A 23,230-nucleotide genomic window follows, 5' to 3' on the forward strand; every position below is an offset into this window, starting at 1 on the left:
CCTCACACCCCAGCCAACCCTCCAGAGACGGACAGTCAGCAGGATAGTTTGCTGTAGTGAGTCACTGGCCTGGCAGAGCAAATGAGTTACCTCATTCAGCACTGAAAGTGTTCTGTTTTTGTTGACATACTGAGAGCTACCACACTTAGGACATGTGCTGACTAAAATAATCCCTTTATCAGGAATTCAAAGCACTACAGCTATTAACAACATATCACAGGCAGTGAATCATAGGAACTGGTTGTTAGATTCAGGTCTCAAATGGGATGACTTATCAGTTTCAGTTTTGTCTGTAGCAGAAGACATACAGTAAGACAAGATAAAAAAGTAACAGCCTTCAGATATAGAAATGAATGTGCAGAATGATCTTCCCAACAGCTGTCTTGAAAATTTTTCACAGTTAAACTGAGACAAACTCAAAGAGCCTGCTTTTGGGGTGGTGGGTACTCTCTTTAAATAGAGACTCAATGGCACTTTCTTTAAGAGAAGACTCCTAACACCCTTGGTGTAAAGACTTGTTTCCTGCTCCGAGTCTTAAACTGTGGTCAAATTTAAAATGACACATTCAAGGAAATACAAGAAGATGTTTGTAAGAAATTACGGTGTGGATAGAAATAATGTATAATTCTGGTATTATTCCTATTTCTTGATAATTTAAAAATATTTGAAATGATTCTAAGAAATAGATAACAGCAATTTGATCTAGAGGTCGATCTTATTCGTTTATTCTTCTAAGCCTCAAGAAGACTAAGAACATTTCTGTTTACATTCAACAAAACGTCCACGATATCTCCATGTTGATAAGGTGATTTTTAATAACGCTCCGGCTGGCATTGACGAGCTTTTTTTAATCTGTTGTGAGTAATAAAATCGCTAATTGACAGCCATGTTAGATTAAGATGACCAAATGAATAAAAATTTGACTCCTCCTGTATTAGGCCTACCCTGTGTCCACGGGCGTCTTCAAACCAAGAATCTGAAATCTACGTTTATTTTTAGTCTCCAGCACAGTCAAATCCCTTCGCAATCCCGCTCTGCTCTTAAAATGAAATCTCATTATCCAATTTGCAGCTCTGCGAAACATTCTGTGGATTGGCACCTTTGATTGGCGTGTTGCCCGTTTCTCGCTTGTTGTATGTTGCAACCACTTCACGCGGTGAGGGCCCCCCTAGGTTACTTATATTGCGTGCGTGTAGACGTGCTCGGCCGCAGTCGTCTCCCCCGAGCCCCGAGAGACAAGATGCACGCTTTGGTAAACGCGTTTCTGCGCTGCCTCTCGCTGCTCCTGCCTCCCCCCTGGTTTCAGCTCGGCTTTTGCTGGTGGGTTGGGGATGAGTGCGGAAAGACGGTGCTGCCCAATCCCAGGGCTCGTTTCAAAGGGAGAAAGCCTCTTACAGATCAGGAAGTAAGAGCAGAAGACGCTCCCGTCCCCTCCTCTTCCCCTAACACTAGGTGCGTCTCGCTAGCAGTCGCCTCCTCGCCGCCCCCGGGATCTCCTTTAGGGAGAATCTGGGAGCTGTGGCAGGCTTTTGAGCGTAACCTCGGGGCTCCGCTCGCGTTCCCCCAGCGCTTGTCTCCTAAGAGTTGGGGTTCACGGAGCACGTACGCTGTGGCTTGTGCGAGCACCGAGCGAGGCACGTCCGCACCTGAAGTCGCTCAGGAGGCAACCGCGAAAGAGGAACCCGGAGGTCTCGCGGTTCTGGCGGAGGCTGGGCTCGCTAGCCCGGCGATGGAGGCGCCGAGCCTCTCGGAGCCCGGGTCCGAGTGGGAGCCGCGGGGCCAACAGCTCCAGGAGATGGGGACCCAGGTGAAAATCCGCGTGGCTATCCAAGCGGCGGAGGACGAAGACCCCGAGGGCGACCTGGTCCCCGATCACCTGTATTTTAGAGGAGGCAGCTGTAGCGAGGACGAAATGGGCAGACACGATAAGTCCAGGTATATTGTTTTCATTGTAAAATCAGTGTCACCGCCGTAATCGTAAACAGGAACACAGTAAAACCAGTTGTTTTAACACTTGTTACATTAGTGTGGGTGTAAATGTGTTGCCGATGCAAACTGTAAAAAGGGCACGAACAGTTTTTAAACGCCGGGAGTGTCTGGGGGGGGATCTCCTCTTCGACCACCTGTATAAACGCATATCTTGCCCAGTGTGGCGGGTTGACCACTAAACTTGCATAGCGAACACCGTCGGATGACATCTGAGGGCGAGCGCTCTGTAACGGTGTCTTCTGCTGTAACCTTTAGGCGTTTCTAAACTGAATACATTTAGAGCAGCCAGATGTGACATTGCGGTGCCTCTAGCAAACGTCTATTTTTAGTATGGCGCAACTGTTTTCTTGTTCAGCATTTAATCTGATTAAATTGGCAGCATTTACGTCTCCGATGCTGCGTGTTTTAACTGAGGTTGCATATCTGCTAGCTGCTTAAATGGCGTTTTGCATGGGGCCTGTAGTGGGTAGGAAACCGTTTTGGGGAATAAACAGTTTATGCTTTGTACTGCGTAAAAGAAACGAGCATCGCCAGATCTGACAGATTAAACCAAGACAGCGCTCGCATTTTCACTTTATAGCAGACAAAAACCATGCGGTGCCCTAAACTGTTTTTATTCAGTACGTTCTTGAAGAATCCTTCCTGTTTCTCAAGCTTTTCATATTGGTTACTTCAACGAGTTCTCCAGGTGTGAATGTTCGGGATTTACAGCACCTCAGTGGTCGTCGTCCTGTTTAGGGGTGTTCTGGTAAACGGGAGAGATGCACCCCTCAAGGGCGCGCATCAGCATTCTTGTACACCAACTGCAACAGGCTGTGCAAGAAGGGGGAAGGGGGTTGGTGCTCCTACAGATTTCGATTACTTTCCCTTTTATGTGGGGGGGGGGGGTATCCCCCTGAGTCCCAGAGCGTTTTTAAGTAGCTAATCCTACTGGAGATGCAGTATTATCCTGAATTTGACGACGTCATCAAACAGCTATGACGCAGATGAGAGGCGTCTCTAGGATGACCGGGGAGTGACCGTTTCCATGCTTAAGTGTCGGACCAAGTATTTAATTCAAATAACTGCGCCATGGTGGCGAGCAAAATAGTAATCAACAGGCTAGACCACTGAATACGGAGCCCTCTTACTGAATAGGAGACTTCAGCAGCTTTATTCGAAGTTATTGTAACGTGTCATCTTTTGGTTATGCTAGTAACGTTTCAAAGTAGAGGCAACTTAGATCATGATTACATGTACTGGCAGGGAGTGTAATTGGTTTTGGATTGGAGTGAAATATGTCGGGCTTTGAAATCTGAAGAGCTGTTAGCCATCTGATTTATCACATGGCGTCCGTGTAGAATCTGTCGCTCACGTTGCGCTTGTGGTGTCTTGTGATCGCAGCAGCCGGAGGCGCTGTGGGGGAGGCTCCGGTCTGTTGCCGTAATGAACAGTAATTGCACAGCTGGTTCCATTCTCTACCCCAGACGTTAATTAGAGCTCCCTAGGTCCACTGATGTCGAAGTGTCTGGTCACCCTTCACGCAGGCCTGTCCTGTTTTATTTAGAAAGTGAGCTGAAAAGCAATTTTCTGAAGCAGCCCTCCTCCCAGTTCTATCGATTTTCGTCGTGATGTTGGGCAGAACTGATTTTACGAGCAAGTGTTAAGGCAGTGTGCCTGGTGTGTACAGTTACCTTGGAGTGAACCAAGTGAATTAAACCTTTTGGTTCATCCAGATCAAGTCCTGTGAACTGTTTGAGGAGTCCCTGTGTACTTGGCATAGAGGTGTATGGACACGGCAGCAGAGTGGGTGAGCAGTTTAAGGTGGGAGAGGACGTAGTCTAAAGGTACTCATGCTGTTGATACTGAAGTCCTGAAAGCAACTTAATTTCTGCCTTTATAGCTCCAGGTGTTTGAGTAGTGAACGTGTTCAAGTTAACTGACAAAACAAGTGTTTTTAATTTAAAAATCTTAATGTCTGGTTTATTGTAAAGTTCTGAAAGTATAAATATTAGAGATGGATGTTTTTAACATGCAGCAGTTACATGCGTGCAGGTAATGCATCATTTGTAGTTTTGTGAGCTGGAGATGTTCATAGTACTGCGATTACCAGCATTTGCATAGTGTTGGAAATGTACTGTATTTCCAATTTTGGATGAAGGTTCTGTTCATCTATTCAAGGTGCTGAACCAGCGAGAAGGTAGTAGGAAATGCAGCCTCTACAATGGAAAGTTAGTGCTTTTAATCATTTAATCGAAAATCTGGGTTTTCTTTTTCTGAATAAGCAAGGTACTGAACAGTTCTGTGTTGTCTTCATTTTTAAATGGTTTACAAATCCTGTGCTGGCTGTGATGAAAGCCAATGAAGTTATTGGGATCTCAACGTGAGCAGAAGGATGCTGTGCCTCTCAAGGGCCAAGGAAGTCCTTGGTTGAAGAACTGAAAATGTTAATACTTAGCTCAGTGGACAAATGGTCCAGAACCACTGCAGGTTGAGTCTGGGAAGTGCTGCTTTGTGGTGAGAGCTTGTTCTCTTGGCCAGTGGCGCGGGGACCAGTGGAGGAGAGAATGAGGAGGACAGCTGGCAGCCCCCAGACCCAGAGCTGACCCAGAAGCTCATTGCGCAGATTGAGTACTACCTGTCGGATGAGAACCTGGAACACGATGCCTTTCTGCTCAAGCACGTCCGCCGCAACAAGCTGGGCTTCGTCAGCGTCAAGCTGCTCACCTCCTTCAAAAAGGTACCCCGTGCCACAAGTTTAACAGGCCTGGTCTTATTATCCACAGGAACTGGGCAGTGCTGAAATTAATTCTAGTCTGTATTAGTATTGCACTGTGAAAAATGACTGATTGTAAAGGACTATTGTACCATTTAATTATCAGTTTTGTTAAACCCAACTAAAACCAAAATATGGAGTCCAGCTTTTTTTGCCCAGTTGCAAGCTCTGCAGCTGTGTACAGGAGAACTGGGGGCTGTGGCCAAACTGACCTCACTGCCTTTGAGCCCAACGCATGCGTGACTCCCCAATACCGCATGCTGTGTGGCTCTGCCGGCTGGAGGAGAGGTGCGCCCCTCTCCGATGTACCCTTGCAGTGCCAAGTGCCCAAGAGGCTGCAGGACTGCTGGCAAAGTCTGGAGCCAAAGCAGTCTGATCCTAAACTTTCCCTGGGGGGCACTTGGACAACCGCACTGCTGCTCGGAGAATCCGGTCCGTCTGTTAGGCTTCCGTGGGGATGTAAAGAAAATCAAGCCCCCAGCAGCAATCAGACATGATAATGGACCCCATTTACACATTTAAAGTAACTTGGCAAACGTGCTAAGCAAAATCGCTATCTAACATTAGTGAAGCCTCATCTTCACCTTAGTGTAGCTCTCTGACATGTTGGCATTTATTGCACAGGGAGATGAATGAGCCATGTGATCAGTTGCATGTACCCACTTTGTATTCATTTAAAATCAAGTGCAAGCCCAGCACTGCGGAGCTGTAGCTCGACTCCTGCGCAGTGCCAGAAGTAACCTCTGGCGAATTGTGCTCCCTCACAGGTGAAGCACCTGACCAGGGACTGGCGGACGACGGCCTACGCTCTGCGCCACTCCGAGCTGCTGGAGCTGAACGAGGAGGGCCGCAAGGTGCGGCGCAAGGCGGCCGTGCCAGTCTTCCCCAGCGAGAACCTCCCCAGCCGCATGCTGCTGGTCAGCGAGCTGGGTCCAGCCGTGGAGAGTGAGGGCGGCAGCGCCGCCCAGCAGGAGAGGCTGATGGAGATGCTGCTTAAAGCCTTCGGGACCTACGGGGTTATCTCCTCGGTGCGCATCCTCAAGCCGGGGAAGGAGCTGCCGCCGGACCTTAAGAAGCTGAGTGGGCGCTACAGCCAGCTCGGCACAGTCGAGTGTGCCATTGTGGAGTTTGAGGAGATCGAGGCAGCCGTCAAGGCCCACGAGGCCATGGCCAGTGAGGAGGAGGAGGGGAGCCCCCCGGGGCTCAAGGTGGTTCTTATAGGAACCAAACCTCCCAAGAAGAAAGTCCCCAAAGACCGGCAGTGGGAGGACGGAGGCCCACGCAAGAACCGCTCTCTGAACAGCAGGGTGCGGGAGCTCCAGTACCTCGGCGACGACTCGGCCTGCAGCTCTTCGGAGACCGAGAGCAATCCCACCTCTCCCCGGGTGGCCCGCAAGGCCCGGCCAGCCAGCAAGCTGAGCCCGGGAGGGGGTGGCGGCTACCAGCAGAACAACCACCTCAGCCCAGGTGTGTCCCCCCGATCCAGCCCCTGGAGCAGCCCCCGTGCCAGCCCCTCCGCCCAGCGCAAGTCCCCCCACACCCGTAAGTCCCCCCTCGCCAGCGAGGGCCGGCTGAGCCCCGAGCCGGGCCGCAGGTGGGCGGACTACTCCTCGGACAGCAGCCTCACGCCCTCGGGCAGCCCCTGGGTGCAGCGGCGCCGCCAGGTGGCCTCGCAGGAGAGCAGCCCCGTGGGCAGCCCCATGCTGGGGCGCAAGATCCAGAACGCCGACGGTCTGCCCCCGGGGGTCGTGCGTCTGCCCCGGGGGCCCGACGGGACCAGGGGCTTCCACGGCGCCTCCGTGGGAGAGCGGAACAAGCCTGTTGCCGTTCAGACCTGAGCCGGTGGAGAGGGAGGGCCACCCCGCCTCCTGCCCCCTTTCGCCACATTAGTGCCGCCATCGAGACCTGGTTTTCCTGAGGAAAAATGGACGTATTTGGATTCCGTTCTTTGGAGTTTAGCTTTCCTTGTATTTGACACTTACAGATAGGCCACTTTTTATTTTATATAAGGCTATTCTACATGGTAAAATGGCATTTATTTTTCATAAGCTAGGAAGACCTGATATTAGACCTACAATTGTGTGTAACTGAGTGCACGAATTCCCTTTAGCCTGGTGCTGCTGACATGGCTCCAGCTTTCTCTAGCGCCTGCGGAGCTGCTCGGTTTAAGCCTAGCCACCAACTGACGCCAACAATCGGTTCCCTGCTGATGAAGGGACCAGGGTTGTAATACTACTGGTATGAATGTGATGCTTTTCTTGGTGAAAGTAACGTCATGTTTTGGACATGCCACTTGAAGAACCCATGCTGTGCAAATTGCTGTGGACAGTGGAGCAACATGACTCTACAGGGGTTTCCCATCACTTGCAGTGCAACATTCGCCCACAGTCTGCTTCAAGCAAGCTGGAGGTGCTTGTGGGTTTTTTTTAACCCTCAGGGGATAGAGGTTTTAATTTCAAGAAAGGTACCAACTGCACTCTTGCTTTTGCTTTGGTTCGTCTTGACAGTAGGGGGTGCAGGCCTGGGGGTGATCCCATAGTGCCCCATGCCCCTGTCCTTCAGCCCTGTCTCCTGTTGATGTGAGCTTTGATGCGCTTGAACCAGTTGCTAATTTCCAACAAAGCCCCCATTTGTCAAATGAATGTACTGCTTTTTCTAGCCTTTGAAAGACTATTAGTTTTGCCCTGTAACTCAAGATGGTTTTATTTAAGAGTCTTCTCAGACTGCTTGTAATGAGAGTAAAGCGCTTTCTGTTGGATGTATGATTCTGTAACTTTGGTCTAACTACAGTGTCACTTTCAGTTAAATGACTTTGTTTTATTTTAAGCACCTTTTCCTCTTTTTGCAATCTGGTACTTTGAAGCTGGCATTTTTGTGGGCATATTTGCTCAAAGGTTGAATTGCGAAGATTCAGCAGGTACTTGTGTATTTGCCACTGATCATGCCTTCAGAGAGCGGCATGTGGGAGTTGTGATGGAAGGGGGTCATTGTGAATTATTGGAGGACTGATGTTTTTGTACATAGATGATGAAATGTATAGTGTTGTACAAATAAAGCAACATAAATGGAATGTTTTTGACTGACACTTTGCATTTTACTCCCTGGTTAAGAGGTCACCAACTGAATTACCACAACCCATTTCTATCTAAAGATTTGGCCTCTTTAGATTTTCATGTCTCCTGGATTAGCTATTCTGAAAATCCCACATCCATGAGGAAGGGCTGGGTTGGGCAGACTAGTGGTGTGGTGACAGCGCTCTGGACTCCTAATTGGAAGGTTATGGGCTCAAATCTTAGGTGGGACTCTGTACAGAAACTGTTCAACTTGAAAGCCTTGCTCAATAGCAGTGTTGAATTGTTCTGCGTCTGTGCTCAAGAGGTAGCCTGAATAGCAACAAAACTAGACGTCAAATGGCCAACTGAGTAATATGCTGTTCAGCAATTTAATCAATACTGGCGATGAACAGGTAAACATTGCACCAAGCCAGTGTGCATAGTTACTGTACTTAAAAGGACTTTATAGCTCTAATTCCTGGATAGATGCTACCACCCAATAGGTTTATGTAACCCACATTTTTTTCCTTTCCCATTTTTGCTGAAATAACTGATTCTAAGACGTTTTTGGTTTGAGCATTAGTTTTGATCAACATAAATACATTTTATAATGTCACAAAATGGGATTCCACAGGAAAGGTTCACTAGGGTCACTTCTTTTCTCCAGATTACAAACCAAAATCCTTAAGTGGTGTTTGTGAGTGAATGTTTGTTTCTCCCCGTTGGCTCCAGTTTTGGAGTCTGGGAGGGATAAGTAACATTAAAGGGGAACGGCAAAGCCATCTTTAATTTTTGGAGTTATGGGGAATCAGCATTGTTAATTTCAAACTACAATGAAAGTTGCCACCTTGTGTTGCAGTTTGAGTAACTCTCCCTCACCCAGGGTGAGACCAGCAGTTTGTGACATGGCGATTTACAGTACTTTCAAAATTCATTTTGTGCTTAATTTGGAATTTGTAAAATTTTGCAATAGCAAGTTTTAATAAGTCTGAGAAATCAGCAGTTCTGACTAGATGGTCTTTTGCAGGCAGTTTCCTACACTGTCTAATTTTAAACTTCTACTAGCACATTTCTACCCTTTCTTGTGTTATAAAACAGTAACTGTACTTGTTACCTTTTCTGTTCTGAAGGTCAATAATAATTTGCAATATTAAGGGGCTGACCTATAGCTGGTTTCATGGGGTTCACAGTTACGGCAGCACGTTGAACTTGAATGGGACCACAGAGACTCCAGGCTCTGTTTTGGTTCTCGAACCGTTTTCCAGATACAATTAACTTCCTGGAAAATAACATGAAAGTCTGACGATGTCATAAGCTGCCATTCATTTTGCACATCTCTTGCACTTAGATACTACTTGAAACATGAAGATAAAGAACTGTTCATGCATGTCCTGCCAACACCCTGCACGTGTGAGAGGACCTTAGGGAGATGTCTGCCACCTCCCTGGGCTTTCTTAGACTCCACTCAGCCCTTTGTGGACATTGGCTGCAATGAGATGGGTGTTCCTCTTTCCCTACTGACTGGTCTAATTTAAACAGTCATCAGCTCTCTGGTCACTATAGGTCACCTGGGGTTTCTGAAAAGCAGCATACTGACTGGGGATGATCCCAGGGTCTGTATGTGGCTCCATACAGCCGGTTACCTCCAGTTGAAATGAGCTTGGCTGCTGCAAGTGGTATGAAAAAGATTTAATTACCAAGAATCTACAGTAACTGCTGCTGCCCTCTAGAGGATACTAGAGTGTGGTACTATCTATGGCTTTGTTACAGATTTTGCAATTTAGTACTAAGCAGAACACTAGAACACAAGGGAAAGTTCTGAATGTAGTAGCAGCTCATAACCAAAATAATATATACATGATTAAGCATATATTTTTTAAAATATTCAACTAAAATCATACATGTCATGTTCTAAGTATAGTCACTCGTATTATAACTACATAAAATCAGATAAATATTCTGTGGAGGAAAGTGAACTGAAATCTAGGCAAATACATAGAACTAAAACTGTCAAGACTCTTAATGAGCCTGTCCAGTTGCATCTTTAGTGAGTGTTTGTATCACTATTGTGAAAAAACCGTGGTTCTTGTGGCAGCAGTACTATTGAGAAACGGGTACAGTGGGTACAATGTGGTATTTTATGTAGTTAAACGTAAGGGCGGTATATACGGTACATAAAATATCGTGGATCACAATCGAGGCTCCAATACCTTAATCTTCAGAAAATCAAAACTGTACAGATCCAACTAGTGTGAACGTTCAGGACCCACAGACATCAACTGGAAAACCTCTAAGAAAAATCAGGAAACACTAAGATAAACATGCAACATGTAGCACAAGAAAGCATGTGAGGTTTACCTTTATACTATTTCATACACATAAAGCTTGGGCCCATCATAAAAAATAAATGACCAATGAATTCTCTTGAGCGTATAAAGTGCCTTTAATGAAATGAAAATGAAAGCCACTGGGATTCACCACATTATCAAATTCTAACAGCAGCTCCCTCATTCCTGTGCCGCACCAAGATTGACAGACTATCTCACAGCTAGTTACATGCCTTCATCTGGAGTGCTTTATTATAGATGCTTAATTGATAGCACCATACTGAGAATGGGATCAGCTGGTCTCCAGCTTTGTTCTGCAGGTCTTTGCGCTGCAACCGAACACACAGCTGGGGGTGATACTCAGACAGGACTGTACTAGCGAATGCTCGACTGACTGTGGCTCTGTGCTACACCGGCAAGTTCGTTGCAGTTGACCCTATATGTAGTTCAAGTAGGTAGCTGTGTCAGCATGCATAGGCTGCAAAGAAACAAGTAAAGGTTAATTCCATGCTGAAAAGGGAAGAAACACCATATATGACTTCCTTGTCCTGTAAAATCAGTGCTCTCCTAGTGCGATGACAGTGGGGTAGAGAAATAAACAAGCTTGACGCTTGTCCATACTGTGACTGTCCTTGTTCTTCTACAGCCTTAACAAAACACTTTATCCACTTTAAACTTACGCACAGAATGTGTGCAATTCCAGATGAAGACTGCTTCCTGCTGTCTGTCACTGTAGCCAGTTCCCTACCTCACATGTGCTGGGACTGAGCTCTGGCCTGAAACAGCTTTTCTGGGCGTATTTGGCTGCCGTCCTTTCATGACAGTGCCACTGATCTCCTGACCTGCCTTTCTCAGGTAACAGCACTTCTGCAAGTGGATATTACCCAACCCAAACACCTGTCTCACAGTGCTGAGTTCCTAACCAACTGAATAAAGAGAGAAGCTGAGACAGACCAGACAGAGCAAGCCTAAAGGGGAGCATGGTCAGGGTATCAGAATGGCACGCCTAATCTAATGAAAAGCGCCATGGGATCATAATAGACTGTAAGTAGTCTGGACCACTATTTAAGTCTCATTCACCTGTAGCACAGTGCTGTCAGACTGGGGCTTTGGTTTGGAAAATCTTTTGCTCTGGGAAGAGCACCACCTACTGGGCTGCCATCACCACTAACAGCAGCAACCTGATTTCTTTCAAGTTTTCCCATCCCAGTACTTGCTAAACCAGTGCCTGCTTATCCTCCGACAGTGGAAATCAGTCTATAGCAGGGGCTGGAAAGCAGCTCTCCAGACACAGGATCGTCCACCCCTGGGCTGGAACTTGCTGTTGTGCTTTACTTCATCCTGAGAGCCCACTGTCTCAGTAAGGTAACAGTTTATACACTTGGTAGCGTAGTTTCCAATTCCTACATGGAGCAGCAGAGCCAGACACCCGTGTGCTTATTGCTGTAGTCTCACAAGGTTGGCGCAGAAATTTGGCCTGTTGCTAGGATGCTACAACTTGCCAAATAGACCACTGCATCGCGCGCAAGTCACAAATACAACATTTCCTTGGCATACAAACGCAGTCCTTGAAGCCGTACAGTATGTCAGGTACCTAGTTGTTAACGTGTCTACACCAGAAGCTCGGTGCCTCTACAAAACAAGGAAATTATCTAAAGCCGAAATGGGGTTTTGAAAAATGTGATGTCGGAAACTCCCAAAATAACAATACATTTACGGCGGGAATCACAATTCATTTTAAAAAAATAGATCCTCACCATTTGACGTTTTCTAGTAAGAAAACAACAGAACGTACTGTAGAAAACAAATGAGGAGCGCACAAGCTACATTTGTTAGACAAAAAAGACGCAGTCATTGAACTACTTCCGTCTGATTAGATGGGGACATTTTTCTTTAATCACTAGTCACGTTCAACGTGCAAATAATAAAGAAAGACGCGTACATTGGGTCGAATTGAGTAAGATTGTGATAACTCAGATATTCTGATTTCACTTCTTTCACTTTGAAGATGCTGTGGCTCTGTAGAGCACCAGTCCTTGACTAATTTCAATTAGAAACACGCAGCTCGTCCAGTGGACACTTACTCGCCTGATGAAGTGCGGAGACAGCTGAACAGACTGAGCGGATTCACTCCGCGATTAATGAGCAGGTGGCCGCGGTGGAGTCGTTATTTAAGGGAAACGCCCCCCCCCCCAGAAGCGCTGCTTCTCGTTCTGTACAGGTGAGTGCACTGTGTGTCGCTCCGGGAAGCTTCTGATAGGCCCTTAAGGTTGCTCTGTTTCTCAGACTCGCTGCTGCATTGATATTGAATGCATTGTGCATGGTGGCCGCCTAGCAGGTTTCCGAAGCCTAGCCCGTTCCGATAGCAATTGCAGAACTCGTGCTCCTCAATTTATCCGCCATTTCCGTTCTACACTGGCGAATGAATGTGGAGTATGAAAATTGTTGCTGTTGCATGGAGGACTGCAGGCAGTGTAGAGCTTTGTAGTTCTCCACTTGAGCAGATATTTGCCTTTTATACTTGAAGTGACTCTTGAAATAGTCCTTGCTGAAATGTATAGGTTTGAGGCATATCCCTGTAAACGGAGGATGCTAATAGGTCTTGGGAGGCTAGGATGCAAAGTGGTAGCAGATCTGTGTTTATGCTGCATGTTATGTACGTCTGTGTAAAAAGTGGAAGTCTTGCTGTCTTCTTGAGGGGGGCGGGGAACTACATTGACTAAGAAAGGTGCAGAATGGATGTATTGGACTAATAGACTTGTGTGCATCAGGAATGCAGTGGTGTATTTTGACTCAATCTTCTGTGGCTGTGTTCCCCATGCTATTTTAGAATTAAGTATACAGTACGTAGGCTGCAAAGGAACAGGTAAAGGCTTATTCCATGCTGTAAAAACATCTTGGTGGCAGAGCTTTCTTCACATGTGAAGAAGAATCCAGGCAAAGCATTTTGGGATTCCCAGTTCTTTTCCTTGTATTACAGGTGTGACTGGCTGCCCATGTGCTTTGGTTCCCAGCATGACAATGTGGTTAGTGCATTGTGTTGCAGCTGTACTGCTCACGGGTAAGACTTCCTCTCCTTGTGGACACCAAGGACTTCACAGAAACTGGGCCTTGCACTACTGGCTGAAGCAGTTTGCTCGTGTTGGGTGACCAGTGTTTAGTCCAGCTGGTCGGAAGCAACACAAGGTGCTACTGATTATGGCCATAATGAGGTATGCAGGTCTCCAGGTGTCTGTATATTCCAGCCCATGTATGCTGATCAGGAAGAGTGCAGTCTCCTAATGGTGGGACTGTAACCTACATTAATTTGGTGTTGAAGACCATGTGTTACATTTCTTTAATATTAAACATCCTAATCTTGTGTGATTATTGAAGTCCAGGTGCACAGTTTTGATCTTATTTCTCTGGGGATCCCTTTCAAAGATGCAGAGGGAACTACACTTTTGTATGCTAGTATTGGTCTGATACTGTAAAAAGGGCACTGCTCTTTGGATGTGGTGTAAAACTGAGGCCCTGGCAACCCGTTTTCCTCATTGACAGCTGGTGTGTGGTGTATGCTGGTGGCTGCTGTGGCATCATCCAGATGCGTGCAACATGTTGGTGATGATGGAGTGGAGTCCCTGTTACCTGTAGTTTGCTTTGTGTGGAGTGTCCTGTAAAGCGTTGATGAATTTACTGAAGTTTCTGTGGAATTGATTAATTGGTGTATACTGCATATTCTATGGCTTGCTATGGGTTATAGCAGTTGGGTGAAGTGCTTTTTAAAAGCTCATCCCACAGTTTTCCTTCTGTATTCAGAGGGGGTGGAATGGACAAGACTTTCTGTGGCTTACCAGCTTCTTGATAATGGAGTATCTGGGGCTTACCCATGGTTTGGATGCAGTTAAATGGCATATGCACCACAGGGTACTGTACTTGTGTGAGGAGCTGTATCCCTTATCACGAGTTCTGCTTTCTCGCCTCACAGGCTGCCTCTCCCTTCTGGACTGTGGTCGTCGGCTGTGTATTCGGGACGAGCTCTGCAGGGTTGTCAACGGTGAACCCACTTGTGTGGCAGCAGTCCGGAAACCTGGGACCTGCTGGGCTATGGGTGACCCCCACTATCACACCTTCGACGGGCGCTACTTTGACTTCATGGGCACATGCACCTACACCATCGCCAAAAACTGCCGTAGCATTAAGGCTCTTCCTGCCTTTGAGGTGGAGGCCAAGAATGAGAACCGGGGGAGCAGCCGAGTCTCCTATGTTGCCATGGTCACAGTGAGGGTCTATGGCTACAACATCACGGTGGTCCGCTTTGAAACGGGACTTGTCAGGGTAGGAATCTCTCCCTTGTCTGTCTTGGCAATACAAGCGTACATTGGAAGTACTTGCTGGTTAATCTAGTGATCTGCATATTCAGCAAATACTAACTTGACTCCAGTGGTTGGAGTCGCCTTGGTATGTGGCATGAAGATGGGTTATTCCACACCCAACAATTATTGAACCAAAGGTTATGGGGGGGGTGGGGGATCCTGGAAGGATCCAGGTTCTTGTAGGTGCATAGTCAATTCCACAATGACCACCTGGATGATGGGGACGGGGGGCAACGTACTACAGCACATCCCTTTAGATTTGTGAGGAAGCATTGCAGTTGAGAATATTGGCCTTGACATGTGCACAAACTTTCTTTCTAGATCAACTACAACATGGGATACCTGCCCATTACCCTTGGCAATGGTCAGGTCATGCTGTACCAGAGTGGCCAGTTTGCAGTCATAGAAACTGACTTTGGTCTGAATGTGCAGTATGACTGGGAGCACTCTTTGGTGGTCATAGCACCAGGGCACTATGCTGGGAGTCTGTGTGGCTTGTGTGGCAACTTCAATGGTGATCCAGATGACGACTTTGCCACACCGAGTGGCTCCCAGGTGTCCAGTGCAGTGGATTTTGGGAAAAGCTGGAGGGTGGCGGATGCACCCGATGATGAGCTGTGCAGGGATGACTGGGAAGAGAGCTGTGAACACGAGCTTCTGGCACGCTGGCAGGGATTGCCCTTCTGTGGACTGATCACCCAAGATGGAGGACCTTTCCACATGTGCCACTCCGCTGTTGACCCCAAGCCCTACTTTGACAGCTGTGTGTATGACCTGTGCATGACTGGCGGGTTCCACCAGCTCCTGTGCCGCTCCCTGCAAGTGTATGCCGAGGCCTGCCACCGTGCTGGGATCGCCATTAATGACTGGAGAGCTGCTGCCCAGTGCCGTAAGTGTTGATGTATCTGGGAGAACGGGGAGGATGGAAGCCGACTTTAATATGGGGTATAGCACTATCCATGCAAAGGGTCTTGGTAAGATGGGCAGGGGAGTAGTTAATTCACTATCTGCAGCCATTGAGCTCCATGACTTCCCCCCCCCCCCCCCCCCCCACCACCACCACCACCTTGGCCTCTGTGTGCATTGAGATGGTACATATTGGAGTGCAGCACTTTTGATTTGACTATTGCGCATGAGAGACTTTAGGCAGCTTTACCTGGACCATGGACTCTGGGTGAATATTTCCAGGGGATAAATGTGCCCTATCTTTTGCTTGCAGCTGCCTCCTGCCCAGTGAACAGCCAGTACAAACTCTGTGGCAGTGCCTGTCCTGCCACCTGCAGTAACCCCGCTGCCCTGACCAAGTGTAGGCTCCCCTGCGTGGAGACCTGTACCTGCGATAGGGGCTTTGTTCTCAGCCGGGGGAAGTGCGTCCCGCTGTTGCGCTGTGGCTGCACCTTCGAGGGGCGCCACATTCCTGCAGGGCAGACCTTCTGGGCTGATGACAGCTGCCGCAGACTCTGCTTCTGCAGCCCAGATGGGGGTCAAGTGTCGTGCAAGGAGACCAGTTGCCGGCCTGGGGAGCAGTGCCAGGTCGTGGATGGCGTGAGGGACTGTTACCCCGTCTCTTACAGCATCTGCTCTGCTTGCGGAGACCCTCACTACACGACCTTCGATGGTCGGCACTTTGACTTCCAGGGCACCTGTATCTACCAGCTTGTGGGTCTCTGTGCCCCAAACACCACCCTCACACCTTTCAGAGTCAGTGTGGGGAATGAGAACCGTGGGGACCAGACCATCTCCTACACCAAGGTGGTGACTGTGGTGGTTTTTGGCATCCAGATTACTCTTAACCGGGAATACCGCTATGAAGTTATGGTAGGTGTAACGTGTTGGTGGTGGCGCCATTTTCACTGCATGACATGGACTTGTATGTAATCTGTTCTTCCTGTCACCTTTCGTGTAGGTAAATGATGAATTTGTAGCTTTGCCATATTACTTGGATGACCACAAGGTTGAGATTTTCTACTCAAGCTGGACAGCCGTGGTGAAGACCAGCTTTGGCCTGAAGGTGACCTTTGACTGGGACAGTGATGTAACTGTAAGCCTGCCCAGCTCCTATGCTGGGGCAGTCTGTGGCCTGTGTGGCAACGCAAACAAGAACCCTGCTGATGACTTCAAGCGTCCTGATGGGACTCTGGAACCCAGTGAGGTGCTGTTTGCCAACAGCTGGAAGGTGGCAGAGGTTGCAGGGTGCTGGGCTGAGTGTGCTGGGTGGAAGTGCAGGGTGTGCTCTGTTTCCCAGATGGCCGTGTACAGAGCTGACCGCTACTGTGGCAAGATCGCTGACAAGAGTGGCCCTTTCAGTGACTGCCATGCCCGCATTGACCCTGCTCCATTCATGGCGAACTGTCTGTATGATGCTTGCTACTACAAGGGGCACCCATCTGCTGTCTGCGATGCAGTGGCAACTTATGCCGCTGCCTGCCAAAATGCGCGAATAACCATCCAGCCCTGGAGAAGCCAAAGCTTCTGCTGTAAGTGTTTCCTGACGACCTGAAAGGGGACCCTTCTTTGGGGTGTAAAAACCAGCAGCCTTCACTTGCACCACATGCTGTAGCACACATTGATAGGAGAAATGGGGTGCATTCATCTGCCCTAGCAAAGGAGTCCTGGTTCGTGTCCATAAGCTCCCCGAGAACCTATGTGAGGGCTTGTGTTCACAATAGGCATATCCTTCACCTGAGTATGTCCCAGGCCTGCAAAAGCTGAGCCAGTGATGCCACTTCTAGGGAAATTCTAGTGAGGGCCATGCTGGCAATCTTTGTAGAAAGGGATGTTGGGTTTCCTACCAATATTCTGTTTCTTCTTCCAGGGCCTACTTGTCCACGCAACAGTCATTATGAAGTTTGTGGTACTGGTTGCCCCGTCACATGCCATGGGCTGGCTGCCCCCAAAGGCTGCGACCTGCCCTGTCGAGAGGGCTGCCAGTGTGACGATGGTTATGTGTTGAGTGGAGAGCTCTGCGTGCCCATAGCTGACTGTGGATGCCTATACAATGGGTGGTACTACAGGAAGGGCGATGTGTTCTACCCCCTGAGTATGTGTCAGCAGCAGTGTGTGTGTGGGGAGAAGGGCATAGTGTCCTGCAAGAGCTTCTCCTGCCCGCGTGAGCAGTGCAGGGTGGTGAAGGGAAAGCGTGGCTGCTATCCTGTCGGGGAGGGCAAGTGTGTGGCCTCGGGAGATCCACACTACATCTCCTTTGATGGCCGCCGTTTTGACTTCCAGGGAACGTGTACCTACACACTTGCCAAGGTGTGCGATGGAAATGGTACACTGAATGCTTTCTCGGTGAATGTAGAAAATGTCAAGTACGGAAGTGGAAATGTGGCTGTCACCAAGACCGTATTTGTCTGGGTCTATGGCCACAAATTTACCATAAGACAAGGGGTGCAGTGGAATGTTATTGTAAGTACCCTTTCCAACTACCTCGACGCCAATTAGGGTTGCTGCTGGTCTCTAACCTATAATACTTGTTGGCAGGTTGACAATGGTGTGTTGAACCTCCCCCTTTCCATGAACAATGGAATGATCACCATCACCCAGGAGGGCTCCAACATCATTGTGCAGACTGACTTTGGTCTCAAGGTGCTCTATGACACAGCTTACTATGTGGAAGTGATTGTCCCCTCAAGCTACCAGGGCAAGATGTGTGGCCTTTGTGGCAACTACAATGGTGAACCTAAGGATGACTTTCTCCTGCCTAATGGCAAGGAGGCTCCCAGTGTCAATGACTTCGGTACAGGCTGGAAAGTGGCCATTCCTGGAGTGAGCTGCTCTGATGGCTGTGGCAAGAACTGCCCAGTGTGTGAACGGACCAAGGAGGCTCTCTTCAAGTTGCCCCGCTTCTGTGGGGTGATCACCTCCACCCAAGGGCCCTTCAGTGCCTGTCATGCCTCGGTGAACCCAGAGCCCTACTTCCAGCACTGTGTATATGATGTGTGTGCTCTCAATGGAGACCAACAGACCCTGTGTATGAGTATCCAAGCCTATGCCGTTGCCTGTCAGAATGCAGGGGTTGCCATCAAACCATGGAGGACCAAGGATTTCTGTCGTAAGTCCCCATGATCCTTGCTCTAGTATTCAGTAGAGAGGCAGCCTTGAAGCTTGTCCCTATTTAGACAGCACTCACTTTTCATCTAGGTGCTCTCTTGCTGTTAATGACCCAATGCTCTGCGGTCTCCACAGCTTTTCCCTGTCCAACTAACAGCCACTATGAGCTGTGTGCCGATACCTGTGGGAACACCTGTGCTGTGCTCCTCAGCCCCACCACCTGCACAGGCAAGTGCTTTGAGGGCTGCCAATGTGATCCTGGCTTTCTAGCGGGTGGTGGTCTGTGCGTCTCCATGGAGTCCTGTGGCTGTGTCTATGATGGCAAATATTTGAAGGTAGGCATGAACCAGCTTGGTGGTTAAGGGATCATTTAATTTTGACTTGCATCACTGTAAGTGAGCTCTTAATTTCATTGCGGGTTCATAACATAATGCATCTAGCTGAGTGCATGGCTGGTCAGGTTTAGTTCTCCTACCTTTGGAACAAGCCTTTGTTTTTATGCAGGCTGGCCAGTCCTCATTTGGAAGGGATTGCACTGAAAACTGCACCTGCCTCAATGGATGGGTCACGTGTGAGAAGATGGATTCCACACCAAGGGAGTGCCTCTTGGATAATGGTGGCCGCAGCTACCCCAATGTACAAAGCTGTGTGGTCAGGCCGGGTGCTACTCTTGAATCCTTTGATGGTTTGGAAGATGAAATTGGTAGTGGGGCTCTTGTGCTAACGTGCATGTGTGATGACCGTGCAACTGAGTGGTTCCGGGTCGTGGTGGACATCCGCTTGTGTAGCTCCAATTATACGGTCGCTGCTGTGTACATCTTTTTCAACAATGGTGTCCTTGCAGTCAACCGGGACCATGAAACCTGGGTAAGAAACTCCTGACCTACTAGGAATGTGTTTTTTTTTTTTTTTTTAATACAGTAGATTCCTCATGAAGTCATAACTGCTTTAAACTAGTTAAAATGGGTTCAAATGCATTGGTCTGGGGATAATCGGTTTACCCCCTTAGTACCCCACTTCTTTGGGGGGGGGTGAGGGTGTAGTGCAGTCTGTTGACTTGACTGCAGCACCACCCAATGGTTGAGGGGGGGAATACATAAATTGTTCCATCATTATGAATTCCTGCGAATATTCAATGCAGTTGTGTTGCCATGGCCGTAGGCTTTAACCTTTTTGGCTTTAACGTTTTTGGGAGTCACAGTTGCAACATCTCCAAGGGATGATGAGAGCTGCTTTGCTTTTCCAGGTGAATGGGAGGGTTGTGCAGCCAGGCATGTTGGAGGCCAATCTGTCCTTCTACAAACTGGATGACCTGCTGATTGTAGAGACCTCCAGCATACGTGTGATCTACAGCTTGACAGGGGAGGTGACTGTCACAGTGGGGGCCTGGTTGGCCAATGAATTGTGCGGAGCTTGTGGCCACCTCAGTGGCAGCAGTCTGGACCTGACCACTGTCAATGGTGACCCATGGAGGGCCAGAGATTTCCCAAACTGGTAGGGGTTTAAAAGCTTCTGATGACCAACTAGTCCTTATTGTTTACTAATATAATGAGCTACATGCTCAAAGGGATGATCCTTTGAGCCCATGTCAAATAAGTGAAACATTCTGAAAACTGGTGACTGTGGCTTCTTACTACCTCTTTTCTTGTTTCGCAGTGACCTCGTAGAACCCTGAAACCACTTTCCCTGGAGCTTCTGTATTTGTATGCTTTCATATGGGATCAATAAAGTATCATCTTGATTTATGCCTCTTTATTACACCTTCAAAGCAACTGATGAAACCAATTTATACTGTACCACTACAATGAAGTGAAACATGCACTACTGTACTCCTGTAAATTTGGTTCTTCTGTTTTATGAAACTGGGGAAATCAAAGGGAATTAAATTTTACATGGAAGTAATCAGTCTGTAGTGTTGACATCTGTAGTCATTCACAATATGCAGCTACCATTTTAGCTTCTGTTTTCTCAATCTTCAAGCAAATTGACAGTGTGCTCCAACACTATTGTTACTTTCTAAAGCTGTGCCTAATTGTTTTGATTAGGAAGTGGGCCTTTGCTTAAGTCATCTTCAATTTGTCCCCGATCAACTAGTGGCAGACTCTTCATGTGTAGTAATAATATGGTATCAACAATATTTGAGGTCTATCCAATACATTTGGGTGCTTTAGTGTGTAGTCATTATACAGACCTTGCAACTGCAGAAGTTGCTCCTGTAGTCGAGGAGCACCTTGGCCAGTTTTTGCATACTGATGGTGATCCTAGCTCCTTCCCATGTCACCTCTTGGTTGGCTCCTAAAGTGTACTTGATACTAAGGGATCTTAATTGAAGACAAGTCCTTTATCCTCTAGATCAGAGTTGAGGCCTTTACTAGCTCTTAAGCCTAAAGTGGTAGTGTGCTATACTGCTGGGCCTATTCCTATTGTTCTGGTCTTTCAAGTGCTTAACACAAGCTATCACACACTCCACCATGGAGTGGTATAGCAATCAAGTACCTGAGCTGGTCAACTACAGCTCTATCTACCTTCTCACTATATAAGGTTAGCAAAAAGAAAAAGCTGCCAAATCAGTTCCAGCATTTTAACCGGGCAAGCTGGGAGTGGGTGTTTTGTAAATGTATTTAGTAAAACACTTCAATTGATATGTAATCAATTCATTGAATAGGGTAGGGCGCTTTAACCCTAGTCAAGCAGATCACTAGTCTGACATGTATAAGTTGCCATCAATTTCTAAAGATTTGGGAAAATTGTGGAAAGAATGTTAAATTCAGAGATTCCCAAATGTGAAACCCTGAAGTGGCTGAATTCCTTTTAATCTTTTTTCCTCAACCGCTCAGTAGTTGCAGTTGAGTGTTAGAAATGGTGATCTTGTTTTCTGTGGGAGCAGGGTTGGTTACCACTGCAGCAATTTCAGGGTTACAATTGCATTTATAAAAGGGTGACTCACGAGCATCTTTATTTCTCCTTGGTTCAATCCACACTATGAGGATTGTGTTCTTACCAGTTTGGAGAGCAGAAAATGGTACATTTTTTCCCCAGTGTGAAATTATCTTGGGATTTTAATTTAGCAAATAGATTTCTTTGATATTGTAGGCACTGAGGTACAGTGACAGAATAAATTGATTACTAACTGATGACAAGTTTACCAATGTAAGGGCAATGCCAATAAGACGGTTAAATGTTGCCGTGCTTTCCTAAATGAGGCCTCATCTCTCTGATGCAGCCACGGAGAAGCTGTTCTTGTAGTTTGATTTAAATTGCTCTCTCTCTGGTAAGGAGCAGCAGCTCCCAAATGGGGATGCGCCCAGCCATGCTTGGCTATCGTGATCAATGGCCATTCGTGGTGACTATCTGTCTATGAGATTCTGGAGAACATCTGGATTGCAGTCCTAGATTTCTGAGGTCATTGATACTCATCTTTTACCTTGACCAACCAATTGGAACCCTGCAGGGTGTGGTAACCTAATCACAGGTCACCACCTGTCTTTGTTCTAGATAAAAAGAGTGCAGATCTCAGAACTTTGCTCCTCCATGCACTCTTGCACTCCCTCAGACTTAATCACGTGACTGCCAGCACTGTTGTTTAAGTGTGGGACATGCAACTTCGTTCCTAGAGCGAGCCAGAGGATGCTCGCATGTATGAATTCAAATCGCTAGTAAAAGCCAACGTGGACGCTTCGCTAGATCACCGAAGTATATATTTTGACTCTTGTCGACAATCTGAATAAGTTTTTATTCAGCAGTAGCGCTGAATAAAAGGAGGCAAACCAAGTTCCTTTCCCCTAAAGAGTGACTTGCTTGGACCCATGGTCACCCTCTGTCCAGAGAGATTCTCTACTAGCCAGCCAGACTACTACTAGGTCCCTGGGAGAGATGACTGCACTGCGCGCCGCAGCGAGATTTCTCCCTCCTCTCTTCTTCCGACTCCCTCGGAGTTGCAACAGGATTGGTTGGCATCGAGCCAGAACCGGCCACAGGACAACAATCGAATACCGCAGCGATTGGATGTAGCAGCCAGGTAGCCTTTGGTTTATTCTTTGTTTTGTATCTCTTTGTTCTTTGCATCTCTTCGTGATTATGTACCTTGCATTTTGATAACCCTCACAGTAAGAATTGCCATCTGTATCCAGGCAGACTGTTATGTTTTATATGCACAATTTATGTATTAATAAATGTATCTTGTGTATTGAATCCATGTTTGTGTGTCGCTGATTGATTGATTTTCTAATAACCATAAAAGAATAACCTCGTGGTTACTGCTACAATTAATAAATTGTTCCAATAAATTCACAAAACTCCTACACCCATATGTATGAGAAGGACCAGTACGCCAGTGCTTCTGCTCTCTGCTCAAGCAAGATGAGGTTGTTAAGTCAATGTGCACCAAACCGGCTGGGCCATGACACCTCTCTGCCTTCCCCCTGTATAAATCTGCTGTCATATTTTGTGGTGCACAAGATTGAAAGAACTTGTATATTATGTGCAATTCTAGCTGTGTTTGAGATTTGATCCTTATAACATGTAGCTTTAGACTGTTTGTAGGATCACTAGTATAACAAACAATGGATCTTCTGCTTTACTCACCCCATTTACAACAGAAAGCAAAATGTTACTCTTCAGTTTCTTTTTCTACCCTTAACTATTAAAAAATATCCTTAATACTTGTGATGTGAATAAGCACAGTGCAGAAACATTTAA

At 47.3% G+C, this 23,230-nt stretch overlaps 2 protein-coding genes across 2 annotated transcripts; both read left to right on the plus strand.

Annotated features, from left to right (window-relative positions):
• Positions 1 to 1,213: 1,213 nt before the first annotated feature.
• Positions 1,214 to 7,814, plus strand: larp6a (La ribonucleoprotein 6, translational regulator a). The gene is made up of 3 exons (XM_088921857.1): positions 1,214 to 1,935; positions 4,510 to 4,708; positions 5,512 to 7,814. Exons 1-3 carry the CDS (start codon positions 1,241 to 1,243, stop codon positions 6,580 to 6,582), a joined length of 1,965 nt encoding a protein of 654 aa, XP_088777983.1. The 5' UTR covers positions 1,214 to 1,240; the 3' UTR covers positions 6,583 to 7,814.
• Positions 7,815 to 13,139: 5,325 nt separating this feature from the next.
• Positions 13,140 to 20,207, plus strand: LOC148831512 (IgGFc-binding protein-like). The gene is made up of 11 exons (XM_088922143.1): positions 13,140 to 13,185; positions 14,092 to 14,441; positions 14,801 to 15,368; positions 15,699 to 16,297; positions 16,386 to 16,956; positions 17,295 to 17,887; positions 17,963 to 18,533; positions 18,668 to 18,867; positions 19,037 to 19,399; positions 19,779 to 20,026; positions 20,189 to 20,207. Exons 1-11 carry the CDS (start codon positions 13,140 to 13,142, stop codon positions 20,205 to 20,207), a joined length of 4,128 nt encoding a protein of 1,375 aa, XP_088778269.1.
• Positions 20,208 to 23,230: the final 3,023 nt, after the last annotated feature.

Source organism: Atractosteus spatula, chromosome 7 (genome assembly GCF_055471065.1).
Source record: "Atractosteus spatula isolate fAtrSpa1 chromosome 7, fAtrSpa1.hap1, whole genome shotgun sequence".
Lineage (NCBI taxonomy): Eukaryota > Metazoa > Chordata > Actinopteri > Semionotiformes > Lepisosteidae > Atractosteus > Atractosteus spatula.